We start from the raw sequence: 15,242 nt of genomic DNA on the forward strand, positions 1-15,242 counted from the left end.
TTTGTAGGTAATGTGAAGTGCATAATCCTAATTATATTTATCCATATCTCTCTAAAACAGTAGATACATGAAACACTGACAGAAGAAAACTCTTTGATGATTAATACATCCTGATTAGGAACATGCATTAATCATACTCAATGTGTGTGTGTGTGTGTATGTGTGTATGTGTGAATGTATATATATATATATATATGTATATATATATTTAAGTTCAAATATGTTCTCAAAATAAAAAATGTTACTATGAAAATAGTAATTATAGTTTTAATAAAAGTGAAAGTGATTATTACATAGGAAAATTCCTTATTGTGCTCGATAGTTTTATGTCAACTTCAAAAAAGCTAAATTCATTTTAGAGGAGGGAACCTTAGTTGAGAAAATGCATCCATAACATCCATCTATAGGCAAGCATATAGGGCATATTTGAAAATTAGTCATGATGGGTTCAGTCTTTGTAGTTCTTTCCTTTCCTAATATTGGTTGTTTTGGGTTCTATGAGAAAGCCGATGGGCAAGTCTGTAAGCAGCACCCTCCATGACCTTTACATCAGCTGCTGCCTTCAGGATCTTGCCCTGTTCGAGTTCTCCTCCTGGCTTTCTTCAATGTTAAACAGCAATTTGAAAATTTAGGCCAAATAAAGTCTTTCCTCTCTAAGTTGTTTTTGTCACCATGCTTCATCATAGAAATAGTAACCCAAACTAAGACATTGATTTTTGTTCAAAATTTGTGACCAAGACAGGGTCTTCAAGTGAAGCCCTGGTTTACATGAGATATCTCACTGTAGATCAGACATTCCTTGAGCTGGCTGTGATCCACCAGCATTTACCTGCTGAATGCTTCAATATGAGACATGTCTACTACAATTGGCTAGATTTTACTATTTTTAATTATTTGTATTGTGTGTTTCTCTCTCTCTCTCTCTCCCTCCCTCTCTCTGTGTGTGTATGTGTGTGTGTGTGTGTGTGTGTGAGTGTATGTGTATGTACCTTTGTGTTTGTACACAAGTGTGTAGGGATGTCAATGGAGACCAGAGATAAAGAGCTATAGTTAAAGGCAGTTGTGAGATGCCTGACATGGATGCTGGAAAACAAACTCCAGTGCTCTGGTAGGGCAGTAGTTGGTCTGAACATTAGAACCACCTCTCCATCTCTCTTAGTCTTTTCAAGATTTTGGCAAATTAGAACCACACTCAAATTGTGAACAAAAAACAAAAAAAGAAAACAAGACAAATTTCTGCCTGTTAAGAATGCATATATTCCATTTTTCCAATAAATGTAAATATATTATTGGCTCAACAATATCCATGTCTGAAGAACAAAGAGTATATGGGAAATACAGAGAGAGAGAGAGAGAGAGAGAGAGAGAGAGAGAGAGAGAGAAGAGAGGGAGAGAATATAAATGTTCCAAATTACATGTATGCATGGCTGAAACTAAACTATTTGTAGTTGATGGGATTGGATCATTTTCTGGAAAAAAAAATGGCAATGTAGGATAACTGCTGAGATAACTCAACACTCACAGGATTAAATTATGAATAAAATACAAGTACTTGAACATTGAAAATATATCTGATTAAGGAACAAAATATTTAGGCACCCAATTAGGTAGAAGTCATAGATTAGGTAGTTGTTCTACAATCAGGGCCTAAGAAATAATACTGAACATCTTAGTCAGGGTTTCTATTCCTGTAATAAACATTATGGTTAAAAGCAAGTCTATCAAGAAAGGGTTTCCTAGGTTACACTTCCACATTGGTTCATCATCAAAGGAATTCAAGCAGGGCAGGAACCTGGAGACAGAACCTGAAGCAGACAGCAGAGAACAGTTCTCTTTACATATTTATTCTTCATGGCTTTCTCAGCCTGCTTTCTTACAGAAGCTGGGATAAATATCCCAGGGAAAATACCACCCTTTGAATGCCTATGAGTCCTTGAATCAATCACAAATTAAGAAAATGCCCTAGAGACTTACATACAGCTAGATCTCATGAAGAATTTTCATATTCTGGATTTCTTCTTCTAAATAGCATTAACCTGTGTCAGGTTTATACAAAATTAGCCAACACAGTGTAGAATTTGAGAAAGTTCCATCTGTTTAGAGAAAATTCATGTCACCCACTGGTAACGGAAAGCAAAATCTGTGAAGAAAAGATTGTGACTGAACATTCAAGGAATTTTCATATTTAATTATTGAAATATTCTTTAGCTAAGAATCATAGAAGTGGCTTGGTATTGGTAGCACATGTTTTTATTCCCAACCCTGGGGAGGTAGAGGCAGGTGGATCTCTAGTTTGAGTACAGCATGGGCCACAGATCAAGTTCCAATACAGCCATGGCTTCACAGAAAACTCTAAACCCCAAAGAAACATGTGATGTGAGATGCCATTCTGTAACTATGTTTCTCTTATTGGTTAATGAATAAAGCACTGTTGGCCAATAATATAGCAAGAATAATGGGACTAGAAGTAGAGAGGAAGAAGTGTGGAGGAGTCAACATATAGAGGCTTTAGAGATCAGAAGTCCGGGCCCTCTCTCTGGTAAGATGAGACCACATGAAAACACTTAGATTAATAGAAATGGGTTAATATTTAAGACAGAGCTATCCGATAAGAAACTAGTAACTAAACAATAGTTTTGTATCTAATACAGCATCTCTGTGTATTATTTGGGGCTGGTGCAGTGGTGGGACAAGGCCGGCAGGAAAACATGCTTATAACAGTCATTCTATAAATATGTTTCTCTAATTGGTTAATGAATAAAACCCTGTTGGCCAACAGGAAAGCAATAAAGGTGGTACTAGAAGACAAGGAGGGTTTGGGAAGAGGTAGGAGGAAATTCAACATGGAGGACAAAGAGGGTAGAACACCAAGCACTCTCTCTGGTAAGAAGAGACTTGTGGAAATCCATAGATTAATGAAAATGGGTTAATATATAATACAGAGCCAGCTGTTAAGAAACTAATAACTGGCCAACAGAATTATATCTAATACAGCATCTTTGTGTGTTATTGAGTGGAGTGGGGCAGTGAGGACAGGCTGGCAGGAAAACTGCTCATAACAAAATGGCGCCCAACATGGCTAATGAGAACTTTCACTTAAAACTTAAGAAAAGCTTTTAAAAGGGTTTTAGAAACAAAACAACAAAGACAGACAAGGCTTTATGGTAGCAGCATTTTTTTTTTGATTGCAATCTGTTTTCCTAGAGACAAGCAGAGAATTGCCCAGCTTCTTTAAGGGAGGTTTCCTGACTCAGCATAAGCAGCAAAAAACCAAATGGCTTTTAAGAAGTGATGCTAAAAATTCATTTGTGTGTACGAGATCTGGCAATGGCACTGAACACATCTCCAAGCCGGCAGCATGCTACTAGATGGTAGCATAGACCATGGCAGTGAGCACAGCTCTCCGTTCTGGAGGTAAAAGTACGTGCTGCCATCTTTGATAGACTGTGGCTAATAGAGCTATGGCTTTCATTTGACCTATGTTGCTTACCAGATAAAAGACTTGTGGACAGAAACAGATAAAGATTTACAGTATTGACAGATTCAGATTAAGAAAAACCTCTAAAGGTTTACAGTGTGTTTTAAAATATACTTAGGCTTTGAGATAAAAAGAAACAGGATAAAATGGTTTAAAAAAGAATAATAAAAACAGAGTAGGTGGGTATTGTGGCACACACCTTTAATTCCAGCACTCGGGAAATGGAGGCAAGCAGATCTCTGTGATTTCAAATTAAACCTGGCATACAGAGTTAAGTCCAGGACAGATACAAGTTACACAGAGAAACCCTGTCTCCAAAAATGAAAAAATAGAAGTAGAAGAAATAGAGTAATAAAGAGCCATGTAAAGATGGAAAGCACAAAAATAATCTGGATACTGTATGCTATTGTATTATCTTTAAATTGTTTGCTGAGGAAATAACAACCGTTAAAAAATACTGCTGGATTAATTCAATTTATTTTAAAAATGCTTTGACTTCCAAGAACAGGTAACTGGGGAAAAGAATTTCTATTTCTGTTTCCACAGAACATGAAAAGCTGTGGATTCCTTCCAGACTAACATGGATTGATCAAGCCTGACCCCCTGAAACAGCGTCCCATGTGATACAACATCTAAACAGCTGGTACAAGGCAACCTTACAGACCACTGAAGACTGTATTTCTGTGTCTTCTTAGGATTCCCCATTAGAGAAGCACCTACAAGCAGGAAGCAGTTTGGAAAGAACAATGCCCAAATTCCCTAATATTGTCTCTAAATGTTTGTTTTCATTTAGTGGTGTTGGTTATAAATGGTTAATGACCACAACTAACCTGTTTAAAATTAAAATGGAAATTATGGTATAGATATGAATATTTTGCTTTGTAATGGATTTTTATTTATTGATACAATTTAAGGTCAATTTTGTGATATGTATATTTCTCTTCTTGTTTAGTTATTGTGTTTATATAGCTAATTTAAAAATGTAATGTATAATTTAGTACAGATTATAGAGAGTTACCTATAATAATCAAAACTTACAGTTAGGTTAGTTAGATTTCTAGATATGTAGAGATGTATTTGAAATGAATAGGAATTCTTCAAACCTTTCAAAGACTTACAGAATATGGCATTTAAAATGGTTTAGGGTTTTTCTTGAGAGTGATACATAACTGCTCCTGGCAACATCACCTGTCAGAAAGGAAGATGGACATTGAAGAAACTCATTATGGAGTTTGCTATGAATATGGCAAGACTAAGAATGTGGGCAAGACACTGCTCTTGTCTACACTGCTTGACTTTATGCTGTATAAACTGGACATCATACAGGACCCTAGGAGAGTGACTCCTGATACAAGATGGACATTGATACAGGGTTCCTGCTTTGTGGAAGGGTCTGACAGACAGTCTACAGGACACAGAGAAAAATGACTGACAAACTGCCAATACAGGAGGGACAATTTATAATTTCCTGTTTTGCTGAGGAGTCTGCCAGACACACTACAGCCTATAGGCTGAAGATGGAACATTACAGAAGAACTTTGGGTGACTGAACAGGCAAGTTGTCTCTGTCATTTCTAGAGTTTATATATTATCTGTCTGTGGTCTTTGAAGGAGTTGAAGGCAGATAGTTATGGTTATAGTTTTCATTAGATAGAATTAAAGATAAGTTACATATAAGATTTTAGCCTCACAAAAATTGGATAGATGGTTAAATACTTTCTTTACATCTTACTGAATATTAATGGACTAAATAACGGTTAAATATGGTTCTTATTTGATAACTGTTTTGCTATATATTTTGTTATGTAAAGGTTAAAACACTTCTTTTTATTTTAGACAGAAAAGTGTAGATGATGGGAGATATTCTATGAATATGTTTCTCTAATTGGTGAATGGATAAAACTATATTGACCAATAAGAAAGCAAGATATGTGGTACTAGGAGACAAGGAGGTTCTGGGAAGAGGTAGGAGGAGATTCAACATGTAAGACAAAGAGATTAGAATGCCGAGCCGTCTGTCCAGTAAGAAGAGACCATATGGAAATCCTTAGATTAATAGAAATGGGTTAATATTTAAGACAGAGACATATGATATGAAACTAGTAACTGGCCAACAGAATTGTATATTATACAGTGCCTCTGTGTGTTATTGAGTGCAGAGCGACAGTGAGAGCAGGGTGAGACAAAAATGGCTCTTAACAAACAGTCACAGAGTGAAATACCTAAAAGCTAAGAGAATGAGATTATAAGCCTTAAGGCTTTAAAGCCATGAAAGTCCCTTGTGTTCCTTGAATGTAAGACATACAGGGAGTGAAAAAAAAAAACATTACATAAAACCATGAGAAATATCATCTCCACTGTTCCTCTCCTCTACTCTTCCTTTCCTTGCGTGTCCTAGCCATCTCTTCTCCCCTACCCTTTTCTCTCCTTCCATTCTCTTCCCACCTCTCTTTCCTCTTAAGAAGCTCTCTTTTTCATTTTGTAATTTGTTATATTTCCATCGCTGTGTTAAAACACCATTGACAAAAGCAACTCATGGAAGAAATAAATTATTAAGTACTTGTTTTTCCAGAGAGACTCTGTGAAAAGGAGGTAGCAGGGAGCAGGTGCTTGAGCAGCTGCTGACAGCTTACACCTCCAACAACACAGAAGAAGCAAGAACTAACTTGAAATACCATGAATTTTTTGTGAGCTCAGAATCTCTCTCTTGGAATATTTTTTATCCAACAATGCCATATCCCCTAATGTTCCTTAATAAACAGCCACCAATTATGGGTCAAGTATTTTAATGCATGAGACTAGTAGGGCCATCTCATTCAATCCATGGTGTTCTACTCCTTGGTGCTCATATTCTCACACACATATCATAATGGAAAATGTTTTCTTATCCAACTTCAAAAATTATCTTTAGTGTGGTTATGGTGGGAAATGCCTTACTCCCAGGCAGAGACAAGCAAATCTCCGAGTTCTAAGCTAACCTAGTGCAAAGAGAAAATTCCAGGAAATCCAGGACTACGTAACGAAAAACTGTCTTAGAACAACCAAAATATGCTTTTGTTATTTTTTTTCAGTAATCAGTACTGTTTAAAAGAAAATGTTCTCTTTTCTGACTGAAGGCATTATCTTAAATATAAGACCCTTTAAAATAAAAATCAAATTAGACATTCACAACATACAATATTATCTTTCTTTTGAAATGACTTCAAGCTGTTTTGAAAAAATGCTGTGGATGACATAATCTACAATAAAATATATGAGTGATATGGAAACAAAAATGTATCATTTAGAGGAAGAAAAATCCCTAAGTGGAAGTAGTATGATAATGAAAACATACTTGTAAGTGACCAGTATTGCAAGTTTTCTCTTAATAAAGGTGGTACAGTTATTTGTTGGAGAGTAGATGGATCATGTCTGTAGAAGAAGTACAAGGCAGATAGGTACATGTTGAATAGGAAACATATGCAGTGCATGGGCTGTTAAAAAAATGTCATTCAGAAACCCTTAATATATATTCAAATTGATACCAATGTATATAAAATTAAATCGATAAAATAAAAAATAAAAGGCCCCAATATCTAGAATTAACAAGTACGTACTTACTACTAGCTAACTTACTTCATAATATTCGAGAACAGACCTAGAACTTTGTGAATGGTCATCAATCCCTTATTCAGTGAGGACTTCCCCCTACTTTTCATATTTGATCTTGAGATGTAATATCACTAATATTTCCAGGGTGGTCTTGAATTGAATTTGTTTCTAATCCAGGCTTTGAACTCATGTTCTTAATGTACTACCTTATCTTATTTTTGGCATTAGTATCCCAAACCAGCAGTAAAAAACTTCTGCAATGTACTAAAAGAGAAAGTAGACACAATAATATTTCCAAACACTTTGACCTGCAGGGGAGTCCTGCCTGCAAGATATGCTAGTGAAATCGTAGAACAAAGTTTGTGGGAGCAAACAAGCAACATCTTAGTTGACTCAAGGAACATTTCATGAGATGTAACCCATACCTGACACTGTATGTGTGACAAAGAACCTGCATCTATATAGCCTATCAACTACAGTAAAACAAAATTTTAATGTTCTAGAAGGTGCAGCATAAAATGAATTTGTTCATTTTTCTTCTAGAAAAGCTGAAAAGTAGAGTAGTCAAATATTGTTGAGAAATGTGATAACAACTATAAGAGTATATGTCCATTACAGAAGTATTTCAAAGTCTTAGTATGTCACTGCCTCAACCTTAATATTTAAATTAACTAAACCACAGTGCCATAGAATTAGGAAACTAGACTTTGGCGGGTAAATACATCTTATTAGCAGAGTCCTTCAAATAGAAACTTTAGACTTATTCAAGAGAAACACAGATGAATGGGATCACAATGAGAAAACAACCAGCTACAAACAAGGAAGGAAGTCCTTACATGGTAATATAATATTTTATTATGTACTTACAAATGGAAGTTTTCAACTATAACTTTGGATGTGTAAATCCTTATAGACTACAAGAACAGGACAATTCTTTGGGCTCATAATGAATAAAATATTTTTAAATACTTTTACAGTATATTTTCCTTACATAAAAATCAACAAAAAAACAGGAAAAATAAATTATGATTTTTATTATTAAATGAATTATCCCTAGAAAAATTCATGAATATTACTTAGTACAGTTATATAACTATTACAAGAATCCATAATTTTATTACACCCATAAAAATATTAGATATATAATGAAAGGCTTAGATCACAATTTTTATTTCTTGCTAATTGTCAAAATGTGTGTGTGTGTGTGTGTGTGTGTATTCTCTCTCAAACATGGACACACACACACTTAGATGTATCTACATCTCCATACTTCATAGTATAGTGTCCACAGAAATAAATCCATGAAGTGTAATGGGAAATTTATAAGCTTTTAATTAATTAATTCTCATTGGACATTGAGAAACACAAGGCCTATAAAATTAAATTGGGACATTTGAAAAAGATAATCAAAATTGTTAGCAGTGATGAAGACTGCATATTGCAGGACAGAAGGCCCTGGGTGTCATTGCCTCTTTGGACACAATTAGTTTCTGTGGCAGCCAGAGGAAGTCAAAGACACCCATTTTTCTCTGAAGAAAGCAGTATCTTTCAAAGTGGCTACAGATATCTAATCCTCTAGTTTACTAGAATGCAGCAAAGAAGTAACGTGCATTGTCATGCAAACAGAAACTACATAAATCTGTGATATTACTTGTGTTCTGCTTCCCTCTTTCACTGCAGTAGAGGAGAATGAGCCTACAGCTAAACGTGGTGCTACAAATTGCACAAACCCATATCATTCCACTAGCTTTCCAAACCTACAAGGAGTAGTTGCTGTAGCCAGAGCAAAAGTATTGTAGTCCCCATTTCCACAAACACATTCATGATACAGATAGTGCAATGTTCCCTGCCTTCTTGTAGTTTCTTGGGATAGGATGGTATGGGGCATGAAAATCTATGATCTCAGGCTTTGCTGTGTTGACCAGACTATTACCCCTACTGTGCTATATCTGTGTTAATAATACCTCTGCAGAGGTGACAACTCCTAGAAACAGTGGTGCTGAAACAGGGCACCAATCCCTTCATTTTCAAAATGACGTTTAAAGTCCTAAATCTAAATACAATTTTGAAATTAATGACAGAAAGAAAGGAGAAAGGCCCCCATGGACATATCAGAAGATGAGTAAAATAAATTGCTACATTCAATTTGCTATCTTTTAAACACCAAGCAAGGTAGGCTATCAGAACAAGGTAGGATGACGAATTCAAACAAAATATTTCCCAAATATTTATAATACAACACGTGCTTTACCTAGACAGTATCACAGAAACAAAAGCAAGGAAATGAAGAAACGAAGTATGGTGAGATATTGTTTATGTCTAGTTATAGCTTTTCTGAGAATTCAGAAAACATTTTCAGCCACAGGCCATAGAAACCATGTACCTTTAACTCCAAAAGCCAGCATCTGGGAGGTGGATGTACACACCTTTAGGCCTTGGACTCAGGATTTACAGAAGATGGATCTCTGTGAGTCCATGTCCACCCAGATCTAACAAGACTGAATCAGTCCTGAAGAAATAGCTCACACCATTATTTCCAATATTGGGGAAATGTATAAGACAGAAGCAAGGTGTCAGAGAGTCGTTTTGTTCCCCTGCCGCACTAAGGAGGGGCAACTGTTTGAGACTTGGTGAAGAGCTTGTTCATGGATCAGCCCTTTCACCTGAGATAGAAGAGATAGCTAGTGATTGGCTGCATTGCTTTTCTGATATTCAGCTGAGGTTTGAACCCTAATATCAGTCTCTGTGTAATTTATATATTCATGATTCCAGAAAGCTTGTTTTCAATGTTCAAATGAGACAACACTACAAGGTCACAGGCAAAGTGTTTGTCATTCTGTACCTCTGTGTAGACTGTATGGCTGTATGTGAAAAGAAAAGCTCCTATTTCCACGAAGTGGCATACTGCAGATACATCATCACCCCAGTTATGAATGCAAGTAGAAAACACACACACACACACACACACACACACACACACACACACACACAAACACAGACAATTGTTCTGAAATAACTGGACAAGGAACACTAAGGGACCAAGAGGAGGGGTACTCTACAGCCTAAACAACACAAGAGAGAACAAAGGATGCCAAGTCCTCATCAGCTAGCTTTTTTTCCTGATTCTTCAAAGCCAAAAATTTTAGGTTTCTACAATAATGATGTCACCCATACAGATTTATAATATTTAATATCCAAACCTATTGTCTACCTATGAAACATACAATATGGCACAGAGGGGCTAACCTTTGTTGCTGCATTGTCTTGCTGACCATTCCTCAAGTGGATTCAACAGGCATCTTTTCATCTCCTCTGAGCAGGACCTGATGCTGCACTGATTTGCTGCATCACACTTCCAAGCCCCAGCATGTGCTAGGAATCAACACAACCCTGCAATCATGCATGCGTGCATGTTTGCCAGGCTGCGGGGACTCAAGAATCTTTTACAGAATCCAATGACATAAAATAAGCAGCCATGAGCTTTAATACTTATTATGATTCTTTTATGAATCTAATGACATAAGATAGGCAACTACACATTTTGAGATTTGTTATTGTTTGTGTGTTAATGGAGGGTATTCTTAACCATTGTATACATTGAAACAAAATCCAGCTGTTTTGTTGGTACTGTGGACTGCATAATCCTAATTATATTCATCCTTATCTCTCTAATACAGTAGACACATGAAACACTCACAGTAGGAGACATTTTGATGCCTAAAATAACCTGACGAGGAACATGCTTTAATCATAGTTAACTTGTGATATATGTAGATATGTGTATGTATATATACATATATATACATATATATGTGTGTGTGTGTGTATAAATTGAAAATCCTACTATGATCATTAAAATTATAGTTTTAATAAAAGTGGGACTGATCATTAATGAAGAAAATTCCTTTCTTATTGTGCTCAATAGTTTTATGTCAAACTGACAAAAGCTAAAGTCATTTGAGAGGAGGGAACCTTAATTGAGAAAAGTCCTACATTAAATCCAGCTGTAGGCAAACATATAAAGCATATTAGAAATTTAGTGATTGATGGGCTCAGTCTGTTGTAGTAGCTTCCCTTTTAATTGGTTTTCTGGGTTCTATGAGAAAGCCTAGGGACAAGTCAGTAAGCAGCACCTTCCATGACCTCTACATTAGCTGCTGTCTTCAAGATCTTGCCCTGTTTGAGTGCTCATCCTGACCTCCTTCAATGATGAACAACAATATGAAAATTTAGGTCAAATAAACCCTTTCTTCTCCAACTTCCTTTTGCCGTCATGTTTCATCGTAGCAACAGTAACCCAAACAAAGACACTCATGTTTTCAATAACAGTTGCTAAGAGGATATTTGTTTCCATAATAGTGACTGAGATAGGGTCTTCAAGTGAAGCCCTGCTTTGCATGAGGATTCTAGTTGTAGACTAGGCATTCTTTGAGCTGGCTGTGATCCACCAGCTTTTACCTAGAATATGAGTCATGTGCTACTACAACTGGCCTGATTTTATTATTTTTTATTATTTGTACGTGTGTATTTCTCTCTCTGTCTCTCTCTCTCTGTCTCTCTCTGTGTGTGTGTGTGTGTGTGTGTGTGATAGAGTGTGTTTTGTATACAAGTGTGTAGAGCTGTCAACGGAGAACACAGATATTGGATACTCCCTAGAGCTGGGGTTACAGGCAGTTGTGAGATGCTTGACATGAGTGCTTGAAAACAAACTCCAGTGCTATGATTTGGCAATAGTTGCTCTGAACTTGGTTCTCTGATAAAACAGGGAGAGGGATAATAAGCTCTTATCCATGCCATCTTCATAAAAATTGCCACTACTAAGGAATTGTGCCCTGTATTATGTTTCTGTTGCCTTGATAACAAGCCAAATATTGATTTCCCTTCTGTTTTAAATTTATGTAATTTAGTGTCAGTGTTTAACAAAGAAATCAAGAGAGATTGAGATTTGCATTAGTGATAACTATTTTATATCAAGGATATAGAGGGACTTATTTATAAGGGTAATATGAATTTCATATAAAGTTGACCAATATCAATAAAGGGAAATTTTATTCTGTTCATGATTATAAATATTAACTCAGATTACATTGACCTGAACACAGATTTGCACATGTGAATGATACACACACACACACACACACACACACACACAAACACACACATATAGAAAGAGGGATGGGGGAATTGCAAATGGATAGAAATAGTTGAGTCCAGGCAACAATGGTGTGTTGATTATTTTTTTTTTCTAATTTAAAACAAATTTGGTTGTCTGTGAAGAGGGAATATCATTTGAGAAAATGACTCCATCAAATTAACTGGTAGGGATGTCAGTGGTAGTATTTTCTTGATTAATGATTAATGTGGTAGGACACAGGCCACTGGCAGTTCCTCCTGGGTTCTGTTATAAAGCCTGATGAACAGGCTACTAACTAGAGCTTCACAATGGACTCTGCCTAAAGTCCTGTTTCCAAGTTTCTTCCTCAAAGATGGACTATAATGAGAAAGTAAAAATCAATAAACCTTTTCCTTCTCAAGTTGTTTTTGGTTAGTGTGCTATCAAGGCAACAGAAACCTAGCTAATAAAAGATGCAATTTCTCAGATGTGGCAGCTTTCATGGAGATGGTTTGTAATAGTCAGTGCATTTGCCAAATCATATTCTGAGTTGTTTTTGGAAACATTCCCAGAGGCAGGAATGGATTCTGGTTCTCACAAGCCTTGGTTTTCACATGTTTGCTATACACCTTCCAAGTGTACTTCATTTACCTCAAGACTATTGCTGGTCACTTTTTGTGTGTATGAGTAAGGTCGTTTTACTCACCTGTACCTTGTGGGTCAGGATACATAGGGAGTGGATATTTACCAATCAAAACTGGATATAAACACATTAAAACACTAATGTCCTACTTACTATTTTTAGAGTCCTTGAAGGGAAATGGTATAGATAAAGATAAGTTTTCATTTACTAATGAATTGTTTCAGAAACAGTCAGACAGACAGAAAGAGAGAGAGAGAGAGAATGTAAATGTTCCAAATTACATGTTGTGTGGCTGAGAAAAACTTGTGGGAATGAAATATTTGTACTTGTTTGGATTGGAAACACTTTCTAAAAAGAAATGGCAACATTTTGTAGGGTAACTGCTAAGCTATCTCATCAGTCCCAGAGTTAAATTATGAATAAAATACCAGTACTTGAACATTGAAAATGTATCTGATTAAAGAAAAAATATTTAGGAACCCAATTAGGTAGAAGTGGTACATTAAGTAGTTGTATTACACTCAGGGCCTGTCAGAATATGGCACATCTTAATCAGGGATGCTACTGCTGTAATAAACATTAAGGCTAAAACCAAGTCTAGGAAGAAAGAGTATTCTTTGCTTACACTTCCACATGGGTCATCATCAAAGGAATTCAGGGCAGGAACCTGGATGCAGAAGCTGAAGCAGACAGCAGAGAACAGTTCTCTTTACGTACTTTCTCACATGTCTTTCTCAGCCTGCTTTCAGATTGAAGGTGGGATAAACATCCCAGGGAAAACACCACCCTTCAATTGGCTATAACTCCTCAAATCAATCACTAATTGAGAAAATGCTCTACAGATTTGTCTACAGCCAGATAGTATGAAGAATTTTCACAATCTGTATTTCTTCCTCTAAATGACCTTAATCTGTGTCAGGTTTACACAAAATTAGCACAGTGTAGAATTTGAGAGAGTTATGTCCATACAGAAGAAATTCATGTCAACCTCTGAAATCAAAATCTGTGAAGGAAAGGCTTGTGACTGAACATTCATGGAATTTTCATATTTAATTACTGACATATTATTTAGTTAAGAATCAAAGAAATGGCTGGGCATTGGTGGCACATGTCTTTAATTTCAACACTGGGGAGGTAGAGGCAGGTGGATATCTAGTTTGAGTCAAGCATGAGCTACAGATCAAGTTTCAGGACAGCCAGGGTTACACAGAAAAAAACCCTGAAACCCTAAAACACAGTCACAAAAGCAATTTCCTAATAGTTAAAAGCATCAGTTCATAAGAAAAAAAAAAGCCACAAAATGCCTTGTGTTCCTTGAATGTAAGGCATGCAGGGAGTAAAGAAATAGTACATAAAATCATGATTTTGGTGAGCAGTGAGAATCATTACCTCCTCTGTTCCTTTCGTCTAACTGTTCCTCTCCTTGCCTGACCTGTTCCTCTCTTCTCCCTGTAAATCTTCACTTCTCAGATTCTTTCCCTCCCCTCCTTTCCTCTACTTTTCCCTCCTTAAGCCCTCTCCTTAATTTTGTTATTAGTTACATTTGTATCACTGTGCTAAAACACCATGACAAAAACAACTTATGGAAGAAATAAATTATTAAGGGCTTGTTGTTCCAGAGAGTCTCTGTGGAAAAGGAGGTAGTTGGGAGCAGGTCCTTCAGCAGCTGCTGACAGCTTACAACTCAAACAACACAGGGTAAGAAGAGAGAGGCACCTTGAAATGTAATGAGTTTTGGTAAGCTCAGAGTCTATCTCATGGAATATTCTTTGTCCAAGAATGTCATATTCCCTAATCTTCCTCAAACAGCCACCAATTATGGGTCAGATATTTTAATGCATAAAGACTAGTAGGGACATCATATTCAAACCATGGTGTTCCACTCCTTGGCACTCATATTCTCACAGACATAATGAAAAAAAATTTAATCCAACTTCAAAAATCCTCTAAAGCAGAGCTCAGTGGGACAAACCTTTAATCCCAGGCAGACATAGGCAAATCTCTGAGTTCTAAGCTAACCTAGTCCAAAGAGCAAATTCCAGGAAATCCAGGACTCCATGAGGCAAACCTGTCTTACAAACCCTCCCAAAAAAGTCTGTATAATATTTCAAAGAATCAATATTGTTTAAAAGCCAATGTTCTCTTTTAGGCATTATCTTAAATAATACCCTTTCAAAATAAAAAAGCCAAAACAAAAACAAATTAAACATTCATAATATATAATATTATCTTTCTTTTAAAATGGTCTCACATCCACACTGAGAAAAGCTGTGGATGAACTTGAGCGTCATATACTTTCCTGCCTCTACCTCAGTGGAAGGAGTTGATGAAGAGGCCTTGGAAGGGAGATGCTTTCTAATTTGTTTTGCATGGCTTGCTCAGCTGATTTCTTATAGAACCCAGGACAAGAATCTCGG

The 15,242-nt window shown here is 36.3% G+C and overlaps 1 protein-coding gene across 3 annotated transcripts in view; it reads right to left on the bottom strand.

The window, feature by feature from the left end:
- Positions 1-15,242, bottom strand: part of Snurf (SNRPN upstream open reading frame) — an 89,523-nt gene that overhangs the window by 60,462 nt on the left and 13,819 nt on the right. The window contains exon 1 of one of the 3 annotated variants that reach the window (XM_051174167.1): positions 10,316-10,380. The exons of the other annotated variants lie outside the window; for them this stretch is intronic. Within the exon in view, the coding sequence (XP_051030124.1) occupies positions 10,316-10,344 (29 nt within the window). The 5' untranslated portion in view covers positions 10,345-10,380. Of the gene's footprint in view, positions 1-10,315; positions 10,381-15,242 lie in introns of those variants that run through there. 3 annotated transcript variants of the gene reach the window in all.

This window comes from Phodopus roborovskii, unplaced genomic scaffold (genome assembly GCF_943737965.1).
Source record: "Phodopus roborovskii unplaced genomic scaffold, PHOROB, whole genome shotgun sequence".
Lineage (NCBI taxonomy): Eukaryota > Metazoa > Chordata > Mammalia > Rodentia > Cricetidae > Phodopus > Phodopus roborovskii.